This window comes from Cryptomeria japonica, chromosome 8 (assembly GCF_030272615.1).
Source record: "Cryptomeria japonica chromosome 8, Sugi_1.0, whole genome shotgun sequence".
NCBI lineage: Eukaryota > Viridiplantae > Streptophyta > Pinopsida > Cupressales > Cupressaceae > Cryptomeria > Cryptomeria japonica.
The window spans coordinates 699,683,223-699,708,222 of record NC_081412.1 but is presented as its reverse complement, the minus strand read 5'-3'; the positions used below and the strand labels follow the sequence as shown (position 1 = coordinate 699,708,222).

The window sequence follows — 25,000 nt, the reverse complement described above, 5'->3', positions numbered from 1 at the left end:
GACTGGGGAAGCATCCATTATGTTAGAGGATGTATGGCGTATACTACGTATTTCGATTCATGGTGAGAGAGTTGTGTACGACCATGATGATGGCATTGCTAGATTGTGTGCACTTTTCGAGTGTGAGATACAGGACTTACAAATCAGTGGCCAATATGACATTCCTTGGGCTCGATTAGATTATGATGACATGACTATTGTACTATGTGGTGTTGTTGGCAGTTTGTTGATACCGGACAGACGAGGTCACGGATTTCCAGTTAGATGGGGTAGAGTGCTCCATGATATGATTGTTTATCATTGACTATATGCATGGGTTCCATGTCTAGGATATCAGTCTATCAGTTGTGGTGTGACATTGCTCCAGACTTGGGCATGGGAGCATATTTCTATCTCTAGGCCTATTATTCATGTTGATTTGCAGCTTGGTGAACCTTATTCTTTTAGGTATACAAGAGGTATTAGACATAGGGGTTTAGGTAACACCTTGTATTGGAGACATCAGTTGGACATACTGCAACATTTTATTTGGAGATCGTACTTAGATTTCCCCGGTTGGGCGGATGACACAGTACACTTGCCTTTTTGTCAACAATAGAGATATCTGATCGGTAGGACTTTCAAGACCTAGCAGATTATTGAGATGTATCTTCCAGGGCAGGTACTGAGATAGTTTGGTGAGGTACATGTGATACCAGTGGTTACCACTTATTTTGCTTGTGTATCTTGGGAGGTATCTGATTGGGGTGTTTGCATTCAGCCACATGTTGCTTCTACTAAGTTTGATGCTCTGTAGCCATTACTCTGGGGTTGGGATAGAGGTGCAGCAGATCCAGGGATGACGCTAGAGTATGATGCATGGTTTGCTAGTCACGAGCCAGTGCCACTTACTGATCATGTTGTTCTTGTCATGCCCAAAATTTAGGGCAAAAACGGAACAAATTTTTTTTTAAAAACATACTAATTAATTAACAAGTCCACTCACACGACAAGCGTTATAGAAATTTTCATAATTAAATTCGAGCTAGTCCTGAGGTGAACCAAGCATCGATAGATTGTTAAATTCAAAATTGCGGAAAAACTAACTGGTTTAATTTTATCTCCACGAGATACCTAGTCATTAGGTTTATTAAATCAATCACGTTAAAGAAAAATAAGAGAGAAAAATTAATTTAATCTCCAATATGACTATATAGCCTAACCAACCATTTTTAAATTTCTCTTTATTACTTGCTTCAAAATTATAACCAGAATTATATAAATATATATATATATATATATATATTTATAATTAAATACTTAATCCAAATTATGACCAGAATTTATATATATACATACATATATATATATAGATACATATATATATATATTACATATATTTTAAATATTTTAATTCTAATTCAAAAGCACAATAACTTTCTAAATATTAATTCATATTTCTCCACCCTAATTAGGGTTCTATTTTCTCATATTATAATATCAAACCTAATTATCATATTATTTTTAAAATCCATTTGCCCTAGCCCCACCCGGGCTAGGGTTTAACCCATATCTTTTTTAACAGAAAATTTTATGCTGGGCCGAAGACCCCAAGGCGGCCATGTCTATTTTTTTGTGCAGGTTTCGGATGTTGGAGGCGGGGAGAGCCGTGGCGCCACTGTGTGGGCGCACAGTGGGCGCCGCGGCACCACTGTGTGTCCACACAGTGGGCGCCGCTAGCGGCTCCCCACCGTGTGGCCACACAGTGGCGGCCGCGGCCATCCACTGTGTGTCCACACAGTGGCGGCCACGGCCATCCACTGTGTGTCCACACAGTGGGAGCCAAAGCGGCTCCACTATGTGTGCACACAGTGGGCGCCGCGCGGCCCTCACTGTGCGTACACACAGTGGGGTCCGCATGGACCCAAAAACATTTCCCCATGTTTTTTAAAAAAAAATTTAATATTATTATTATTTTTTTAAATAAATATATATATATATTTATATATATGTATATATATTTATATTTATATTAAATTTATAATCATAGTTTAAAAAGGGTGAAATTATTCCAATAAATACATTTAAAAAAAAAAAAAAAGATTTACATGCAACAATCTTAAATTAATATACAAAGGAAAAGCAATATATGTTAATTCAAATATATATATATATATATATAGACTTAAGTTTCTTTTTTTAATTATTTGTTTCTAATTGCTGAGAGGAATGAAGCAAATTCAATTGTTAAGCTTTTTAACCAACACTAATTAGAAATACAATCTAGAAAAACTTTTCAGGAAAAACAATATACTTCTCCTTAATAAATATATTCATTGATTTTTCAACTAATTAAGCAATAACTTAAAGCATTCCTTTTTTTTTTAAATACATAAGATTTTTCAGTAAAATAAATTCGTATTTTGCCACAAGTAAAATATAGATAAAATTTAAATGAAATCTATTCTTTTTCTCCATAATACAAAGAAGCTTTTGCATGCAACTCAAAATAACTTTTCTTTTACTACAAATGAGAAGTAGAAATAAAACAAGCTTTTCTTCTTACAACTCTAAGATATTCTGCAAATTGTACTGGATGTTTCTTTGTTTAACCACAACAATAACCCCAAGTCAAATTTCAAGAATTACATCTTGCCTCTCATTTCTAAGAATGAGGGCTTGCTTCTATAATAACTTTAAACAATTATTTGCAAATGAAATAAAGTATCTTCAACAATAATCTTCTGTATCTTTTCATGTTTCCTATTCTCTTTCTCCTGACTTTCCTGCATAATAGAAAAACACAAAAATGACCACGGAGTGCTCACCTCCCAGCCTAGGCTAACTGGTAGCCACCCCCGAGCTCGGAGAACCAAATCCTAGACGGGTAACAAACAGGCAAACACATAGAAAGCATTGCATACAGATTTTCTAGACACATTCCCAACTTGGCTTTCACAGCACCACACTTTGGTGATGAACATTTTCAAAGGGTGGTAGTGGACCAATTCCCTAAGGAGAACTGCAAGTATGAATTAAACAAGAAGCCACCTCATGGCACAATAATAATATCAAGAATCTCAACCCCTTATTCCTTATGCCCCCCAAAGGCATTCTAGCCTTATATCCCTCCTTATGACCCCCATTGCACAAACAGGCCATGCAGCAAGGGTCACACAAAGATCCCTTGTGATCGCTCTCAAAGAGAGTCTCTCACTCGAGGGTTGTCACTGCTACCACCCTCAAGATCCTCTTCTCTCCCAATAGTAAGAGATCTTGAGAAAACTCCCAAAACACAACAATTCATAAAGCAAAAATACCAAAAGATTTTCTAACACAAACTTTCAAGAACACAGATTTCTTACACCACAACTTCCAGACATAAACAAGAAGAAGACAATAAAAAGAATAACTGAAACCAACCTTAATCTGCCAAAGGTATTATGATATTTGATGAAGAGCTGCCCAATCCACAAATCTTTTTCCTTCTACCCTTAATCAATTTTTCTATTCCATAACATTATTTTCTTTTCAAATTTTCTTCTGTCTCCAAAAATGGAGAGTGGGTGATTACCCTCCAAATCTCAAAAATCTTGCTTAAGAAGCTCACTCTCAGAGTTCTCACAAGTTTCTAAAAACCAAAAAGGAAAGAAAGCAAAAATGCAAAAAGACTCTCATTCCAAAAGGAAAAATCTTGATTAGATTTAACTTCTAATTTTCAATTTTCGCTCAACTCAAAAAAACCAATTTTTAAAGCGTTAAAAAGATCATTATAAAGTAGAAACTTGCCTAAAATTACCCCTAACCCCTAGGTATACCTTATGGGCTTTAGGAAACCCTATTAAACTACCCCTAGGTGTTCATTTAACCCATTTTAAACCCCTCTGAAGTTTATTTTCGGGTCAAACATAAGTTGACCACCCCAAATATTATACTCCCAAAGTATTTATGACAACACATTATTTTATTTAAGAAGAACTATAATTAAACACTTTCCCACCAAGAGACAAAATAAAACATTTAAATTTAAATCCACACATGTGTCAAGTGACACAAATAAAACACTTTTACAAAAATAAAACATGAAATTGTCTCTTGTGGTTTTTACACAATAATTTTAAATAACACTTAACACTCATGCAGTATATACTGTTATGAATAAAATACAACACAAATGGGGTGTTGTCTCTCCAAATAGACAAACCCTGGCTTACGAGCATACATAAGTCTAGGTTTGATTCTCCGTAATTTTCCATGGTCACATGGTAAATTTTCCTGCGCATCTCAATTTACACATTAGTACTTCCAAATATCCATATATAATATAATTCAATAATATAACAATGCACATCATAACTTGCATACAATTTTCATTTGCACAGATCAAATACAACTTTTACCAAGCAATTTTACATAAGCAATTTCATCCCAATTCACATAAACTAAACATACATCATAGTTCTATATTCAGAGTAAAGTCCTGCAAATTCAATAACGACATCTATCATTGCAATATCATCCTATCTAACAATCATGTAGTGTTTTATCTCATAAAGCATATAAGTAAATCATCAAATCATAGCAATGTTATCCAAATCCTGAAATCATATAAGTTCTAAGTCTCAAAATGCATCAAAATAAAGTATCCATAATAGTCTAAATGCAAAATCCACTGAATGTCAGACTGAGTCGAGGTGAGGCCTCACAGTTCTAATTACAGCACAATAGATTCACCATCCTAGAAGGTGGTTGAGGATAGACGTAGGGGAGAGAGTCAGTCGAGGAGGGGAGGGTGGAGTCAAGGAAGGAGGTGAGGGAGATGAGAAAGGAGGTGAGGGAGATGAGGGAGCAAAGGGAGAGGATGTAGACATTGGTGGAGACACTGAGTCTATCAGCAATGCGGATAGTGATGATTCCTCAAAGTCATCTAGCAGTGAGGATGGAGATGATGATGAGGATATGCCAAAGCTGGAGGATGTACCTATTGCAGAGGGTGGGAGAGGACAAGTGGGTGATGAGGACGATCCGTAGATTCTTAGGGCGCGGATCCAAAGTTTGGAGGAGGAGGTCGCTAGACAAGATGTCAAGTGGGAGACCTACCATGCATATTATGGTGCGCTTGAGGCTGAGAGGGATCATCTCCAGAGGGAGAGAGATGAGGCAGTCTGGAGAGGTCAAATTAGCATGGATGCATTTGATCATCTATTTAGACCAGGTACAGATGCACACGACTAGGTAGATAGGTATTTCACTGTTGCGTAGGAGACTATATACTACCAGCAGGCATATGAGAGAGTTGTCCCTGAGGATTAGAGAGAGCCTATTTTTAGTGCCTTTATGGGGAGGAGATCGAGTAGATCTACTTCATGACGAACTAGCAGTGGTGGTTTTATGGGACCACCTCGACATCATGGGGTAGGATCTAGTGGATAGGATCCACCTGCTAAGAGAGGTAGTGTTGGTTGAGACATTTTTGATCTTGTTATCTAAGCCTTCTTGCCTGTTTATTGTATTCGTACACAATATCATTTTTGAGTTATATATATGATATGCAGGTTTTGGCAGTGATCTATTTATGTTTTGTTTTCCATGTATGCTTATATGATGCTATGAGTTTTATGATGCATATCTATTTGATTCTATATGATTAATAAATGCAATGGTAGTATATGTATGTATTAATGATGTTATATGAATGCATATTAACTGATATTTATGAATGTAATGGAATCTATATGAAATCTATTTTTTTCTTTTGTATGATAATGGATGAACAAATTTTTAGCTCAGATACACCGTGAAGAAATGTTAGTGAGATGATAGAGAGAAGAGATTGATAATAGAAAGAATGTTAGAAAGAATGTGATTTAGTGAAAAGATGAGAAATCAACAAAATATCAATAAGCAAATGAGATGAGAATGAAATTGAAAGAATCACGAACCCGTGTCACATATTTTATTGTGCAATATATATTCATCACTGAGCCTTATTATTGAACAATGAAGCTTAGCACATCAGGGTATAAGGAACCAAGATGTAAAGATGTCTCATTGTATAAACCAACACGTAGTAGACAAGGAGTGAACCCTCCATTCTGGGAATTACACTAGGGGTCGAGTTATGTGTGGCATCCAATAGCTGAATGCTCCTATCATAGACACCCACTAGAGAAATTTTCATAGAATTTCATCGGTTCACACCACAAACAGCAAACAAAGAAAAAGATAATGCCCATGATAGCTCCTCTAGTCACTTGTGGACATCCCTAAGTATCATAGGAACATAATCTATCACCAATTGATAAAAGATAAAGACTGACCCAAACAAAATTCAGCAGCTATATTGACCTTGTGCCTTCATTCTTAGTTGCTTGATGTGATGGTTGATAATGTTTGATCTCAGAAAGTTGCGGACCCCGTTTAAGACTGACCTGTCTAATTTCGAGTGTGTCCTCTTTTTTTTAAGACAAGATAATGATCACTTCATATGGATATGATACAATTGATAAGACGGTTTGATCAGTTGATTGCAGATGTTTGATAGGATAGTCGTATCCTTTGTTAACTTCGTGTGAAGTGTTTGTTGGATATCTGCTAGGGTATTTGTTTCTCGCAAGACATTTTATTGCAAGTTTTTTTATTGATTGATTATTGATTTTTAGTTCTTTTCCAAGAGCTTTTTTGATGTTTTTGGATTATGTAGATAGATATTTGAATGTTTGTGGATTGATTTTTTTAGGACATTTTGTAGATATTTTTTATTTTTGAAGGATTGTTTTGCAGATGCTATGTTTTCCATATTTGAATGTTTTTGAATGATTTTTTTAGGACTTTATATAGATGTTTTTGGTATTTTTTATGGTTTTCACTATTTTTGGATTTTAAGTTTTTCAATTGTTTTTGGATTTTTTCAAGACTTTATATGATTTTTAGGATTTTTTCAGTTATGCCCCCAGTGTGTAGACCTGTATGACATAATGATCTGCAGAATGCATGTGGAGACAATTAATTTTTGACATGATCTATGTTAATGCAATATGCATGATAAAGATGCATTTCCTATTCGAACAAGGTTGACTATGTTTGTTGTATCATTTGAAATATACCAATTGAATTGGAGGTGCAAAATGTTTTATAGATAAGCGATCAATCAATCCCTAAGGCCCTTTGGAACATTCAACTCAACACACTTAGTTGCTAGGATTTACAAATGGAGACGCGGAAAACTTCTCCATTGGTTCTTGAAACTTTGATCTTATTTTGCCCATGTGTGTGTAGATGAGTTAATTCCTGTTCTTGTGTTCACTAAAGATCCTTAACATCCTATATGACTAGCTACTTGGATTATCCTAACTAAAAAAGTATCCTGAATAAAGCCTCACTGCTAGCAAGCCTTGAGAGCTCTGACGAGGTTATAGACTATAATTTCTCAAATATTGTTCCATTGTCACTAGGCATCCATAGCCCTGATGGAGTTACTTGCACATTCCCATAGTCAATCTTTTTATCGCACTTGTATGCATGATATTTTAGTTATATATCATTGCTCTTTTGCCTTGAGATGAATTTGACATAGCTCTATCTTTTTATTTTCTTGGCTTGACTTGTAAGTAATGAAACCTACTTGGGTGTGATAATTACAATGGCGCTGAAGTAGAATTTTAGATTTTTCACTAGTCATATGATCAACTAGGTGTCTAGAATGAATTAGAGATTTATTGTGTTTGAGATATAGCAATTGATAGATTTTGGGTTAACAAGTCTCAAGTAGTGAAATCACTACCCAACCATAATTAAAGTGTCATCACAGGGTAATGTTGAAAATGAATGACCTTAGAACCTCAAATACTTCATGTCCGAATATCTAAGAAAGGAGATGACCCTTGCTTCTCTTGAATGCAAACGAATGATAAACTTGGACAGTTGCCTTGTTTTATTGGTGTTGCTATATGAAAATATAGAAACTTGGTGAATGTGATGCATTTTAATAAAAGGAAACTATATGTAATGCAATGTTTTGAATAATATGATATGCAATGTGGAAAGTAAAACCTAAACTAACCCAGTGCTTAGGTATAATATCGTTTAAGGTGTATGATGTTCATAGGGTCAGAGAGTGGATCTCCCTCCATGGTAGCCAAATTATATGCTCCATTGCCTATAACCCTTGTTATGATGAAAGGACCTAGCCAGTTAGGTTCGAATTTCCCTGGTTTTTCTCATTTTGCTAAATTCCTTTGATTCTCTTTAAGAACAAGATCTCCCATTTCAAAAGTTCATGGCAAACCCATTTATTATAACTCTATCTCAGTTTGTTTTAATATCCTTGTATATGATTGAACATTGTTTGTCTTTTTTCATCAAGCATTTCTAGTTCTTGTAACCTTGCTACTCAGTAATCTTCCTCTGATATGATGTTTTGTAAGGAGACTCTTAGAGATGGTATTTCTATTTCAATAGGGAGTATTGCTTATGTACCATAGACCAAGGAATATGGTGTTTCTCTTGTAGGTGTCTGTACTCCTGTTCTGTAAGCCCAAAGAGCGGGATTTAACTAGAGTTGTCAGTCCCATCCTATGTCAGTGACAACTTTCTTAAGAATTTTCAATATTGTTTTATTTGTTGCCTCTTCTTGTCCATTGCTTTGTAGATAATATGGTGTGGCAAATCTCTGTTGTATGTGAAATTTGTCATAAAACTCTTTCACTTCCTATTTTTTAAATGGATGTCCATTATCTGTAACGAAGCATACTGAAATCTCGTATCTACATATAATGTAGTTGAGCATGAATTTTGCTATCTGTTTTCCAGTAGTTTATGTAAGAGGAATTGCCTCAACCCATTTGGTAAAGTACTCAGTGGCCATTAAAATGAACTTGTGCCCATTGGAAGAAGTAGGGTTGATTTTACCCACTAGCTCTAATCCCCATTGTGAAAATGGCCATGGTGATGTAATGGGTTGAAGATCTTGTGTTGGTGCATGATTGAGGTCTCCATGTATTTGGCATTGTTTACATTTTTGTACATACTTATAAGCGTCCTTTTCCATAGTTGGCCAGTAGTAACATGTTCTCAACAATTTCTTTGACAATGGTGGACCACTTTGGTGAGTCCCGCAAATTCCATCATGGACTTCCTTTAAAGCAAGATGTGCTTCATTCTCATCAAGACATCAAAGAAGAGTTCCATCGAAGCCCTTTCTGTACAAAGTATCAGCTATAATGGTGTATCTAGATGCCTAATGAATAAAGGTCTTCTTTTGATTTCTGGATAGATCTGGTGACATGTACTGGTGACATGTACTGAGTATGTAAATATGTATATATTTCTTTGTACCAAGGTGATCTTGGATCCACAATTGCACATACATATTTTTATAGGGGAGTCTCATATGCTAGTAGCATCAACTGTTCTATGATGAACTCAAATTGAGTTTCGTTAGCAGGCATATTCAGAAGAGATCCTATGGTAGCCATTGCATCTACTACCTTGTTTTGTATCCTTGGGATCTATTCAAAGGTAATTTTGCTGAAGTGCTCCTTGTAATCTTCTACTAGCTTCTTATAAGGCATGAGTTTGTCATCCTTCATGTTGTAATCATCATTGACCTGGTTTACAATCAACTGTGAATCACCATAGACCTGTAATTCTTGTATTCTCCACTGTACATCTGTATGAAGCCCTATGAGAAGAGCTTCATATTCAACTATATTGTTTGTGCATTAGAAATTTATCCTAAATGACTTAGGTATAGCATCCCATTGAGGGGTGATGAAAAGAATCCTTGCTCTAGATCCATGACTTGTATATGACCCATCAAAATATAATTTTCACATTATAGATGCAGTTAATGTAAACACAGATTTGTCTGGAAAGTCTATCAGCAATGGGTGACTGTCCTGTAAAGGAGCCCCTACTAATTGATCTACTATAATTTGTCCTTTGATGACTTTTCTGTCTATGTATTCTATATCAAACTCACTCAGGATCATAACCCACTTAGCCAATTGCTCGGTCAATGTTGCTCTGCTCAATAGGTACTTCAGTGGGTCAAAGCATGCAATGAGTTGTACCTTATGACTCAGTATGTAATGTCTGAGCTTTTGGGATGCAAAGATTATTGCTAAGAATGCTCACTCAATAGGGGTATAATTAAGCTCATAGCCGATCAGAGTCCTACTTATATAATAAATGGCTCTTTCTTTTCCTTTTTCATCATGATGTGCTAATAGAGCTCCTAGAGATGAATTTGTTGCTGATATGTATAACAATAGAGGTTTTCCTAGAGTAGGGGATATTAACACTAGTGTGTTTAAAAGATAATCTTTCAAAGCCTCAAAAGCTTCTTGGCATTGTTTTGTCCATTTAAAGGTATCTCCTTTTCTGAGTAAATGCTGGAATGGGTGACACTTATCTGCCAATTGCGCTATGAATCTCCTTATGGATTGCAATGTTCCTCGTAACCCACTTAGTTGTTTAAGTGTTAACGGAGGTTGCATATCAATGATTGCCTTGACCTTGGCAGAGTCTATTTCAATTCCTCTTTTTGACACTATAAACCCTAATAGTTTACCTGTTGTCATGCCAAACACACACTTCTTCAGGTTTAGTCTGACATTATACTGCTCCAACTGATCAAATATCTATGCATGGACATCAAGGTGACCTTCTCTTGTTTGTGATTTAGCCAATATATCATCCACATAATATTCCATTATGTTGTGGATCATGTCATGAAACAACGTTGTCATGGCTCTTTGGTATGTTGCTCCGACATTTTTGAGACCAAATGGCATCACATTCTAGCAGTATGTTCCCCATGGGCATGTAAAGGTTGTTTTATGTTGATCTTCTGGTGCAATTTTAATGTGGTTGTATCCTGAAAAACCATCCATTAAGGATAGCATTTCATTTCCAGCTATTAGGTCAACTATCATATCGATATTGGGTAGCGGGAAGTCATCCTTAGGACAAGCTTTATTTAGATCCTAGAAATACATGCAAATTCTTATGCCTCCTATGGGCTTAGTCACAAGTACCAAGTTGGATATCCATTCTGCATAGTCAATAGGTCTAATGAAACCTACATCCAGCAGCTTTTGTAACTCTATTTTAACTAGTAATGAAATACTTGGATGCATTTTTCTCTATTTTTGCTTGTAGGGTTTAACTCCCGGTATCAAAGGTAAGTGATACAACACTAATTCAGAGTCTAAGCCTAGCATATTTGCATAGGACCAAGAAAAATTGATAGGTTGTTGCTTGAAAAAATGAATGAATCTATCTTTTTCTTCTTTGCTTAGTGATTTTGCCAAATGGATGTTATGTACAACCTCCCCTTCTGCTATGTTTACTTCTTATGTTTCTTCTATAAGAAATATTGAAGTTTCTCTTTCAATAGGAAGGTTACCCAACTCGCTCTTGCCATTATGGGTGTTTTGATCTTTATCTTCTATTATAAAGGTACTTTCTTCTCCAAAGTATGTTGTTCTATCTAGGTCTACAACAAACCCTACTTTGTGATCACCTTGTGGAAGCCCCTCTCTGACTCTAAGAAATTATGCAATTGCTTCATCGTTTTCAAACCAATCCAGCGTTGGCTTTCCTTCTTTCCCCCAATCAATCAAGTGTGAATGTACTAGGGGTAAATCATTACTCCCTTCTATAGTAGACTCTGATCATATGAAGACTTGATTGTTTGAATGACTTTGTGTATTTTCATCTTGTATAGGCTTTATTTGATACCTTAATATTACACTTGCTGGTGGGCTAGAATCATGGAGTGATAAGAACTCATAGTCATGTAAGTTTGTCTCACTTTCAATAAATGTTTCATCATGTGAGCTATCATCACTTATTTCTTCTTGTTCTTGTCGTTGATTCTAGTGTAGATTGACTGGTCTTCTTTGAACATTAGTTACCCTTCTTAAGCCTAGTATAAGCCTTTGCAATCTTTCTTCATTTGATTTGTTAGGTTGAGCATGAGTCATTTCTCATGTTAGAAGTAGTGACAATAACCATTGATGAGATTCAGCTGGTGGTGGTAAACCTACCTCTATTGCAACATTAGCCTATACCATTGTATCAATGACTGCATCATTTTGTGATTCAGTGCTAGGTTCTTGCAAGAGTTGTCTCATGTCTTCCCCATCTGATTTTGCACTAGGTGATGTGGGTACTTGATTACTTCTTTGAGATGAAGATAGAAGCACCTGCGTGGAAAATCCCCTTTGTGGTATGTAGTCTGACAGTTTCATTGGTTGATTTAGTATATCAAGGGTACGTTGTCTTGCCTCTGTGATATGTGGTACATGCTTATACCCCAATCCTTGATTCCCTGGATTATCATTAGGAACAATAGGCTCTAGTCTTCCTTGTTTCTGTAACCCAAGTCCTATGGTACCATCATATCCATGTCTCTGGAGGATTTTGAATCCATTGCTATACTGATCTGTGGGTATTTTGGGTATCGTCATGTGATCTTCTTCTCTATATATCCAATGGTTAACATCTTCGTTCAGGGATTCTTCTTGTAAGTCACCCCATCTAATGAAAGAGAATGAGTCTATGTATATAACAATTTCTTTTCCTTTGTCTTGTTTTTTTATTGTATTGTGAGGTTTCCCAAAAGACTTAGGAGATAGAGACAATTGTTTCCCACTTAAATTATTTGCAATAGAATACTCTCCACAACCCATATCTTGTATTGTAAGGTTGATGTTGAAGGCATATCCTTTTTTGTTTATGTGATTGTTAATGCCTCCATTTGTGTAGTGAGAGGTGCTACTTGATTAGTGGGTATCTAATTATCCACACTTTCTTTCAAGTAATTGAAATATTGGAAGGAATTTGGATCACCCTTTATGGTGATTTCAATACCATTATATGTGAATTTGACACACTGATGAAATGTGGATGGTACTGCTTGCATGGTGTGGATCCATGGGCAGACCAATAACATTTTATATCCCAATTCTCTATCCAAGACTTGAAAAGTGACCTCCATTATTATAGGTCCTACTTGTACGGGTAATGTTACAATACCTTTTGATGGACGTTCTTCATCATCGTATACCTTGATATTTATCCTCTTGGATGAATCAACGTGAAGTTCAGAATATCCTAGTGCCTTAACCAGTTTTAAAGTACAAATGTTGAGACCGGCTCCTCCATCTATGAGTACTCTTTTGATTCTTCTCTTATGAATGTAAGCTTCCAGATGTAATGGGTCATTATGAAGCAGTCTATCACTAGGAATATCTTGTTCTATAAATGTAATACGTGTGCCTTGTGTCAAATTTCCTACCATAGACTAGAAGGCATTTTCATCTATATCTTTGTCTGCTACTGAATCTTGAAGTGCTTTGTCCAGTATAGCTCTATGAGTGGGTGAAATACGCAAAAGTTCGAATAATGATATATGTGCTAGAGTTTTCTTAAGTTTCTCAACAACATTATAGGTCCCTACTACTGGTGGTTGATTTTGTGGTATTCCTTGTAAAGTTACCTTTGATCTGTGAGTAACTATTGCACAATCTCTGTCTCTAGGAGTTATGGTGATCATAGCCACTATATCATATGACTTATAGGTTTTGTCGGTATCATATGATGTGTTATCAAGATTTATGTTAAATCCCTCTTCATAGTTTTTATGTGTATGTTTGACATCCATGATGTGTTCTATGAGTCCATCTTCAAACCAACTTGAATGAGATGGTTGATCATGCCCATAGTCTCTAAGACAAATATTTCTATCATCGTCGTATTTTGGTGCCTCTGATATCATACAAATTTGGTTATCATCTATGTGAGTGACTAGTTATTTCTCATCTTGATCAATTGTTTCTTGTGAATCCTTGTTTACTATATCTCCTGAGCTAATGGCATGAATAGTGTAGTCGTATGAGACCTTTGTGTAGTTAGCTGTATTGTCTTGAGTACCTAATGTGGTAGATTTCCCTGTGTCATGTTTAACAAATGGATCCTTAAAAATTGTATGATTTGTGTTTGCTGAGGTTTTATCGGTATCGATTGTGATGTCCCCTTGGTCTATCATATCTTGGACCAAGTTTTTCAATTTGTAGCAACTTGCTGTTTTGTGACCTTTAGTCTGATGATAATCATAGAAATCATTATCATTCCACCATGTGGGTTTGAAAGGACTTGGTTCATATACTCTTATTTCTGGTAAAGTGATCATGTTTGTCTGTATTAACTTTTTGAGAGCTGACTCAATAGGTTCTCCTAAAGGTGTGTAATTTCTTCTTGGAGCATTTACCTTGGGGTACCTTGTGTTCATGTTTTGTGTAGCATTTACATTTGTTGAGGTTGTGTTATTCCCTATATGTAGATTAGATGTCTGACTTGTTCCCAAAGATAAAACCAATTGAGTTATGTTTATCGTTCTGGCATCTACAATACCATCATTGGTCACATTTCTGTTTTTCAACCAAAACTTGGACTTGTCATTGTTGTTGGTGTTGCCATACTTAATAAGACCTTGTTCCACTAGTCCCTTCTCACATTTTAGAGCTTTTCCTATGATTTGTTTGAATGTGGTTAAACATTACATTTGTATTGGATATTTAATCTTGGGAATAAAGTTTTCTATGAACATGTCCACTTGCTCTGTTTTTGGGATAACTATCTTGCACCTCCTATAGAGAGCCCTCCATTGTTGTATGAAGGATGCGAATGTTTCATTCTCATATTGTTTAGCGGCACACAAGTCCATCAAAGTAACTGAGGTTTCAATGTTATGCGAGAAGTTTGCAATAAATTGTTCAACTAATTCTCCCCATGATGTGATGGTTGGTGGTAAATGTGAAAACACTCTAAAGCTGAACCCCCAGACTTTTAGAAAATAGTCTGATTAAGTATCTTCTATTGCAACCTCTATACATGTAAAAAAATCTCTAATATGGTCTCTAGGATCACCCTTCCCTCGATATCTGTCAAATTTAGGTGTTTCAAAATGTTGTGGGAAAGGCGGCATGTATAATGTGTGATCGAATGGATAAGGACGTAAGTCATGCATTGTGTAGCTATTTTTATCGTTACCGGTCTGCATGGTCGTCATTTGTTGTTGCAAATTCTGTAATTGTTGTGTTAGAATATCTGTTTGGGTCAAAGGTACACCTTGTGTTTGTGTATGTCCCACAAAAGGATTTGTGGTTGTATAGCTAGGAGCTTGTTGGAAGGTACCATGATTATAATTTTGTGTGTTGTGCATTCCACTAGTTACTGTGAAATAGGTGATATGCAAACCAATGTTTGGTTGAGTTGCACTTGTTGTATTGGTAAGACCTAGATTTGCATTTTGGTGACTATATGTTGATACTATAGAATAGGAAACTGGAGGTTGGGTTGTACTTGTTGCTTGTGTTTGAATAGGTGTTGAGACACTTGATATTATCGCTATGCTTTGCGTTGGTATACTAACATTGATCACCGAAGATGATGCACTTGTTTGAAAGTTTGCATTCGTGTTGACATTTGTTTGGATAGGTACGTTTTGAGGAAAACTGGAGGTCATTGCTTGCATTTGTGTTATGGGTGGTGTTTGACTATTATTTTGAACTAAAGTTTTTCCTAGTGGTAAGATCTTTGTGACATCAAAATCTTTAGGTAGTTTTGCACCATTTTGTAATAACAACAAGAGTTATTTATCCCTATCACTATGTATAAGTGCATCTAAGATCATAATGACATGTGGATCTTGTTGAGCTAACCCATTGATTTATTCTTTTGTTAAATGTTGTTGTAATTTGTTTAGGGTAGACATTGTCTGAGAACCTGATTGTTGACCAGTTGATATGTCCATATTCCAAGTTGGGTTTATAGACTAGGCGTTGTTTGGGTCCATTATACCTTTTGCCTTTTGTGACCTTGTGATGGGCATTTAAGACTACTATATGAGGGTGGTTTTATGCAAGACGATGACTAATGCTAGACTGTAGATGTAAGTATGAGGTATGCAAAACTAGACTAGACTCTCTATTGAGGATTTTGATATGAGACTTGTTAAGTATTTCAGGATTTCTCTAATGCAAGTTTTTCCATGTGTTCTCTTAGACGTTCCACAAGAATTTCTCTATCAATCCTATGGGAAATTTTATACTCAATATTAATCTCAAACTTGAATCCTATATATTGAAGTGTGTTTCTCCTTGAGTCCCAAGCTAAGTTAGCTAGACCATCAATGATTTCTCACTGACTGTCGTTTGGCACTAGATTAGGTTGCTCGAAGGGGATCAAACCATCACCTAGGAGACCCATTACGACACATGCTATGACTCTAAAACTGGCAATGGACTAAGACAGACACCTATGAAATCTTGATGAAGATGTATATGAGGATGATAATGCTGACTCAAAATTAGGACTATGCAATGACTATGGATGATAATGAAGATGTGAATGAGGACTATGCAAGTACTTTAGGATGATAATGAGGATGTAAGTGGGGACTATGCAAGGACTTGGGATGATAATGAGGGCGTAAGTGGGGACTATGCAAAGACTTCCTAGGGTCACAAGTATGTAAAACTTTGAGTTTTTGTTTTCAAAATGGACCTTGTTTTCAATAACTCTAGGTGTGGGACAAGTTTTGTAGTTTTCCAAATCTGAGAACAATTGCTTGGAGGTAGGTATAGCTGACTGACTCGATTTTCACACAATCTCATAAAATTTAGAGATACGTAGGATAGGGCCTGAAATAGCCCAAAGGGCTGACTCAATACCGTTCTGACACAATGATACATAAAAAAGCATAAAATACAATCTTAGGCTGGAAAGTGGATACCATTCAATGAGACCCCCACAGCAAAATACTGAAACAAGATGGATAGACAGAGAGTCTAGCAACACTGGCTCCACTCCATGGGACACACTTTTTAGGCATGCCAATCTCTCTTACCCTGAAGATCCGAAGATCTTATCACTGAGGGATTTTTGTATCATAATGTAAGGTACATGAGGGGTAACTCTGGGGTACGATCTGCACTCCTGGAATCATTGAATGTAGAATTTTGGGCAGCTAAATTGGTTCGTAGTATAAGGTTTTGAGGGGTCCCGATCCAACAATGAATTCTCAGAGAAAGCCACTTAAGACTTTAGTTGAGCTTATCGGTGCAGAGAAGGCCCCCACATACGTCGAATTCACTCAATACTCTAGCCACCTGAACAGTATATTTATATAGCAGCTCGAAAAACCCGCTCGAGAGTACACTGGGATAGATGATATCCCCAACGCATCCCAATTCGAAGTACCTCTGTGGGGTGATGAAATCCCCAGTTAAAGATACCCCTCACTACGTGGAATAAAACTAAATTGGGTGTCGTTGTCACCTCCTTCCTTTCTCCCAAGACCCCGAAGGTGGGTGGAAAGTTAGTTAATGCAATAGTAGGTCCACCCCAAACACGATAAAAGTTATTTACCTTAAGAAAACCAAATATGATTTAATCTAATGCAGCCTGATTCACGTCCATTTTATAGCCCAGTTTAGGTGTTGAATACACATGTACATGTCCATTTTAAACACCAAATTGAAATATGAAGGCATGCATGTCAATTTTAACCATTGTTGATTTTAAGCCCAAATCAAAGTGTTATACATGCATGTCAATTTTAGCCAATGTTAATTTTAAGCACCAAAAGATGAAGTGTGAGATTATGCATGCATGCCCATTTTAACTGTTGTTGATTTTAAGCACCAAAAGATGAAGTGTGAGATTACGAGTGCAATTGATCTAATACTAATCTGATCCTTTCTATAAATTTGCCACAGGCTGTAAACAGAAGATTAGTAGTAAAATCAAATCAACAGAAGATAGACAATCAAAATCTAACAAAATCGAATGCATGACAATACCTACATGATTGCATGATGATGATAGATCCAATGCATAAACATAACATAACGTATGCATAATCCTGACAGCTCGAATGCGTGGCAATAATAGATCGATTGTGTAATACTAATAGGGCGATTGTGTGATAAACAGGCAGACAACAAAATAAAAATAAAAGAAATAAAGCTAAACCCGATCAGAAACCTGCAAAGCCAATTGTGAGGCCCTAGACAAATCTCTCATCATCCGTTCAATATTGATTAGATCATATTTAACTTGATAAGAAAGAACTAAGTTTTTATATCTATCAAAGGCTAGTTGATCTTCTAAATCTTGTATTTTCTTTTCTGCTTGGAGAACCCTTTGATAGTGTTTGGCCTGTCTTCTTTGTTCCTTTGTCCTTCTTGCACCTGAAATCCAAAATTGTACCTTTCATTCCATAAACTATTATAATAAAATCATGCAATAGAAGTAACCTGTTTCCAGATTAACTCAATTTCAGAAAGAATTAAACAGATCAAAGAACATAAAGGATATGAAAATAAAAACAATCAAACAACAATTTTCCTTGCAAATGCGTGACCTGGAAAGGGCGATTGCGTGACCTTGACAGATTGAATGCATGACCCCGAGGGCTCAAATGCGTAGCACTATCTATGTGATTGTGTGACGATATAAGCACGATTGCATGATGAAAAATTTGTTCTCAAAATCCATGCAAAATCTGTGAAAAAATGAAAGATCCGTACGACCTACAAAAATTACACAAAGAACAGAGAAGGTAAATTAGTTGTTGTTCACATCGGGTTCACCAAAATGTGTGCATGTAAAATTCATCTTAAAAACAAGTATTCTAACAAACAGACAATGAAATAATGCAATATCAAACAAATAGGAATTAAAATCATTCAATAAAACTCCCTATTCCAAGATCGCATATAGCATTCATTTCTCTTTTCTTCTATGTGGTATGATGGCTCTCAGATATTGCGTTGGTACCATGCAAGTGACACAAAGATTCAAAGTTTATGATTATTGAAAATGGAGATTGGATGCTCAATTTATAGATTTTTGGAGAAAATTGATTGAATGGTGGAACAGATTGATCAAGAAGTGGATCTCAGGTGAGCTCACATGCTGATTGATAGTTGAACTACTGATTTAGATGTGAAACTCAATAGATTGAATAGATCAAAGGAGTCAACTGATTGAGAAAAAGCTAACTAAGGGAAGAAAAAGGACGATTGGAGGAAATAAAGAGGATGAAATAGTTAACTAGAAGATGGAAATAGAGATTGGAGAGATAAATGATTTAATTAATTAATTGATTGAATTAATTAATTTAGCATGTGATTGCACTTTGACTTAGATTTTGAATTTAATCTTTGCATGAGATTTTAATTCAAATAATTAAATTTATTTAAAATTCAATTTAGTATTTGAATATATTTAAAACTTGACTTTGATTTTCAATTTGGTTTTTTAAATCATGCACATGTATTTGAATTTGGAAGAAATTAGAAGAAATAAGAAATTAAATAAAATTAGAATTTGGGGATTTGGAAATGGAAGAATTAATTAGCTAATTAAATAATTTAAAGAAACTATTTAATTATGTAGAAATGGAATTTAATTAAATAAGAAAGATTATTTAAATTAAGGGAATTAATTCACAATTAATTAAATAATAAATATTTAATTAATATTTAGAAGAGGGTTGAATGATTAGATGATTAGAGATAGAAATTGAGAATTAATTTATTTAAATAATAAAGATTATTTAAATTGGGGAATTAATTAGAATTAATTAAATAATAAATATTAATTAATATTTAGAAAATTATTAAAATGATTAAATGATGAGAGAATAAGAAATGGAATAATTAGTAAGATTATGAGGAAATATGAAATTAGAAGAATATGATTAATTAACTTAATTAAAGAATTATTTAACTAACTAGAGGAATAATTAGTACATGATCAATGAGACATTTTTAGGTGTCTACACTAAACACTCACACATGAAGAAATGTCATGCTCTCAAGAAACTCCATTGAAAACTGCTCAACCGGTAAGAACAAGATTGGTGCTCCTGCATCAGCATTGTTGCCAACTGGCAAGTGGGCAAGTAGGGTGAGCTTATGCAAAAGTTCCAATCAGTATGCTATTGGACTTTGGATGATTGGATGTGAAACAACAAGACTCCCACCAGATAAAGATGCAGTCACTAGATGAAGAGAAGACTAACAGAGAGTGTGCCCACCAGGATCATATGTGCATGTTTGAAGATGTGCCTTCTTAAACAGGGAAGCCATATTGGTGAAATATCAAAAGCTGAATGAGATGACAAAGATCCACTCCCATCGGTAAGTGGAGCTTATCCCCTAACATGTATGGAATGCATTACATCTCTTCGAGATAGGTTGCCAAGAGTTAAAATCAGGGGATTGAAGGCCCACACTAGATGAACCGTTGAAACACTAAGTTGCCTCAGATGCATGAAATCAGAGTTGTGCACCGGATCAAAAAGGGCATAAATGATGAGTTGTTGGTATAGAGAAGGAAGAATGGGTTTGTCACCTTAAATGAAGAAAAAGGGAATGGTGAACAGCTACAAACAAAGAATGTTGTAGGAATGTAGATGGAGTTTGGTGCCACCAGTATGCATGGTATGTTACCTGTATATATGTAGAAGATATCACCAGTATAGATGTCCACCGGTAAGTGAGCAAAAGAGAATAAGTGAAAGGCTCTTGTTTGATAAATATGAGCACGCTATGCTTTGGCATGTGAAGTGACTAGTAAGGGTGTTCCAGTGGAAGAGCAACAAGTACAAGGCATGCAGGTTAATCGGCTAGGGTATAACCAACAGGGTATGTGAACTGAAAGATGTACCTAGTTGTGTGGTTGGTTGGTAATCTTGTCTAGACTAACATAAAAGACTTAACAAAGGTGGATGTTGACAATATGACACGTAGGAGACATGTTTCATGCATGCGGTGGTCAGTGAAGTGTTGTCGATGAGGTAGGTGGTGACTGATCGACATTAATGTCGATAGCGTGTTTCACGGGTCAAGTGCAAAAGGGTGTGTCTCGATACTGATCAGAGGACAAAGAACTGATTCACTGGCTTCATGATCGAGGTTGAGTGTCTAGGTGTTGATCAGGGTAGGTGAAGCTATCTGCGTGATCACTTCATAGGTGTTTGACAAGTGCAGACTGGAAGAGGTGTTGTGTTTGCCAAATATGGCAAACGTGTTCTAGACGCATCAGTATTGGCAAAGTCTGATTGATCCATTGTAGGTGGTCAATCTCTAGAAGGAGATCTGATTGAATTTGGTTTTCCTCGGGATCGATGAAGGAACCCTAGCATGCTAGAAGTTTAAATATCATTTTGATGGGAAGGCTTCGTATAAATATGCAAATCGAAGTCCAGATGTGTTGCTACTACACAAGAGAGAGTGAGGCCAATGAAAGGAGTAAAAACTAGAGAGTTAATCAGTCAAGTGCTCATCGACAGTCATAGAGGAGATCGAGTGCTTGAGAGAGAACCGATTGGAAGAGTTCAACCGACAAGATTAAGGTAACCGGTAGACTTTCATTGAGTCTAACAATGGTGTGAACCAATGGTGGTTGAATTGGTAGAGAAGAGAAGAGAAGAGTGAGAATCAATGAAGATCTGACAAGTTGAGAACAGATAGTGATTGAAGAATAGTGAGCAGAGAGAAGAGTATCGGCAAATAAGAAGCATAGGCTTAACCGGTAAGGTTGCAGCAGGAGATAAGGTTGCAGCAAAGAGAAGGTAAGTAGAGAACTGACAAAGAACTGGATAAAGGTGAACCAGTGGAGAGACATGTGTATGAGTTACAAAGCTCTTTTGTAACAACGATATTACTTTTATATTTATTATATGATCTTGTAATCACTGAGTTGGATCTCAATTTAGGGGTTGGTGCTCCTTGGGTTGGTGCCCTAAAATTAGGGGTTGGTGCTCCTTGGGTTGGTTCCCTAAAGCAGGGGTGGTGCTCCTTGGGTTGGTGCCCTAAATGTTGTAACTGAATGTTTCATTGTGAGGCTGGATTGGAGCAGTAGACTCCAACAACATTTCTCACCGAGGTTTTTGCCATGTTGGGTTTTCCTCATACACCAATGAATGCATCCAAAACACAAAATCAACTTCCAACAATTCACAAGAGAAATATAGAAATCTCTACTGCTCACACAGAAAGATAGCAAGGCCCTCAAGACCAACACGATAACTAACCAAACATGATACTTAGGAAAACACAATAAGAGCAAGGACAACAGAGACTTCAAGGACTGGCAAAAACATCATACAGAGATTTACGACAATGCGTAGAAACGAGATCTAAACTCTATTAAAATTAAAACCATAGAAACATAATAGTCCCAAGTTTAATATTTATTCACACACCAAGGCCAAATTTTCATATGCAGACACAAAGAATACATTCTTTTCAAAATTAAAATACAAAGGATAAAATCTCCAATCTGGTAAATTGAAGTTATAGACAAATAATTTGAAGAAGCGCAAAATCCATGATCCAACAAGATCCAAGCTAGGTGCCAATCCGATTCCAAAATCAAAATCTTCAGACAATATGTAAATTTTCTCCATCCAAAAGAACCCCCAGACATACTCAGAAAACCAAATTTATAAAAATTATTCAAAACTATACAATCTCCCAACCAATCAAAATAATCCAAAATATAATAATCTCTACCAACCACCTCGAAAATCAATACAAAGATAGTGTAAAATATTATCTCAATTCCCAAATCGCACAACCAACAATAAAAGAGGGTAAGATAAATAATAAATAAATAAATGTGTAAAAGGTTAAACAATAATAAATAATAAATAATCTAATTAACGAATAAATAAAATAGAAAGGGCTAATAAATAAAATAAATAAATCAAAAGCCCAATAAATATTAATCCACAAAAATAATATAAATAAATAATTAATTAATTAATTAATTAATTAATATTATCTCACAAACACAACTCCCAAAAAGACCAATCATAACAAGGGGTGAGTAAATAAATAATAACAAATAAATAAATAGATAAGCCAACAACAAATAAATGAACAATAAACAAATAATTAAATGCACTGACAAATATAAATGCTCTAGCCAATATAATTTAAATTCAATACCATAAATATCTCCCACATACATATAAAATATAATAAATAAATAAATAATCTTTCATGCATAATTATAAATGTCAAATATTATGATCCACTAAAGAATATTAATAAATAATAACCCTCAATAATTAAATATGCAATTATATTTAAATATCAATGTCATCAATTAATTTAATTTAATATCAATAAACCATATAAACCAATTAATTTATTAATAATTTAATTAATAACCTCAACTCCTCAAGGCAACCCAACATAAGGTAAAACAAAATAACACATGGCGTTAAACAAAGCAACTCTAGCCAAGACACCAAAACTGTCAAGATACCAGCTAAACCTACAGTGTAGAATAGGATCTCATGTCACCTTTGATCAACTTGTCATTAGGATAAAGACAAGCGCAGATTTGTTGAACCAAGTGGATTTGATGTCTAGTACTTACAAACCTGTCACCACTAATGTAGGTGAAAGAGAATTGCAACATCATATCATGTTCATGATGAGTGGTATGACATCATCTCTTTCATCGAGTAGTAAAACAATCATGACAAACATAATATCATCTTTGTCATCATTACCCTCACTAGTACATTCGGGTCAAAATTTTGACGGCAAATCGTTGGAATTCTGACGAAATTTCATCGCAACACCGACAAAAAAAGACATTGAAAACTTTTTGTCGGAAGTTCCGACTATCCTTGTGGTCATCGCAATTCCAACATCACCTCCAACCTTTCTGACGACCGCCATGGATGCTCATACCCAGAAATAATATGGTCACGATCTCGGCCTATCATCAAAATTTTGACTCCAAAGGGTAAATACGACGACCTCCAGGAGAGTTCTGACGAGGATGTTGTGCATCCGATGGCACTCCTCTGTCGGAATTTTACCCTGTGGAGTCAGAATTCTGATGATAGGCCGAGTTCTTGGAAAAAAAAAATTTATAGAAAAAGATTGACATTGGTATCTCTCTTCTATCTCTCTTCTCTATCCCTCTCTACTATCTCTCTTCTCTCTACCCTCTCTAGGTCTCTTTCTCCATCCCTCTCTTCTTATCTCCCTCTCTACTTCTCTTTCTCTACCCTCTCCAGGTCATTATCTCTTCCTCTCACCCTCTCTCTCTCTCTCACCTCTATAGGTCTCACCTTCCATTCCTCCATCATTACCCATGTTGTCAAGTTGCAAGATATTTCCCAAAGTACTTGGTTGCTAGGGTTGATTTGCTTAAGTGTTGGAGTCGGAGTTAGATGAGACCTGCATGATTAAGTTGTATTAAGTGATCAAGTCACCAAGATCTCAATTGTAAACATGACTAGGTTCTAGGGTTTTAGGGTAGCATAGGTCAAGATTGAGGTATGGTGGTCAAGAATTACCTTCCAATGACAAAAGACATCCAAATGATGAAGAATGAAGCTGATGAACTCATAGAAGTTTGGAGGAGATAATTTGACTAAGTTAAAATTTTGTTTAAGTCATGGTCATGATACTAGCTTGCTCATCAAGGGCAATTTGTGTGAATGAACCCTAGAAATGTGCCCATGCTAGAGAAGCAAGAATTCCAATAAAACCTAAGGCAATGCTAGTAAGGGGTCAAAATTAAAGAATTAGGGTACAAAAAACAAAATTTGGCTAAGTCGAGATGTTGCTCAAGGATGACCTAAATCATGGAGTGTAAATCAATCATGAAACATGAGAATGGATAGGTCTTGACCCAAGCAACGTAAGTCCCCCTTGTGATTCCAGAAGATATCACATCACAATCATTGAGTCTATCTGCAATATAAAGTCAAGACCTGACTATTGGAATCTTGGAGTCATCCCATTTGATCATGTAGTTTAGCACTTGGGAGGATTTTGTTCAAGAGAGGATAGAATACTTAGTATTTTATTTTGTGTTGCATAGTGCATAAAAAATGCATTGAAAGGTTTGGTTAAAGCCTTCGAATCACAATCTCTACGAGAAGCTATCAAGAGTGCCCAAAATTTGG

The 25,000-nt window shown here is 35.8% G+C and overlaps 1 protein-coding gene across 1 annotated transcript in view; it reads left to right on the top strand.

Moving 5' to 3' along the window:
* Window positions 1–5,010, top strand: part of LOC131857921 (spore wall protein 2-like) — a 53,607-nt gene extending 48,597 nt beyond the window's left edge. The window contains exon 3 of the mRNA XM_059210710.1: window positions 4,739–5,010. Coding sequence (XP_059066693.1) covers window positions 4,739–5,010 — 272 coding nt within the window. The remainder of the gene's footprint in view (window positions 1–4,738) is intronic.
* The last annotated feature ends 19,990 nt before the right edge of the window (window positions 5,011–25,000 follow it).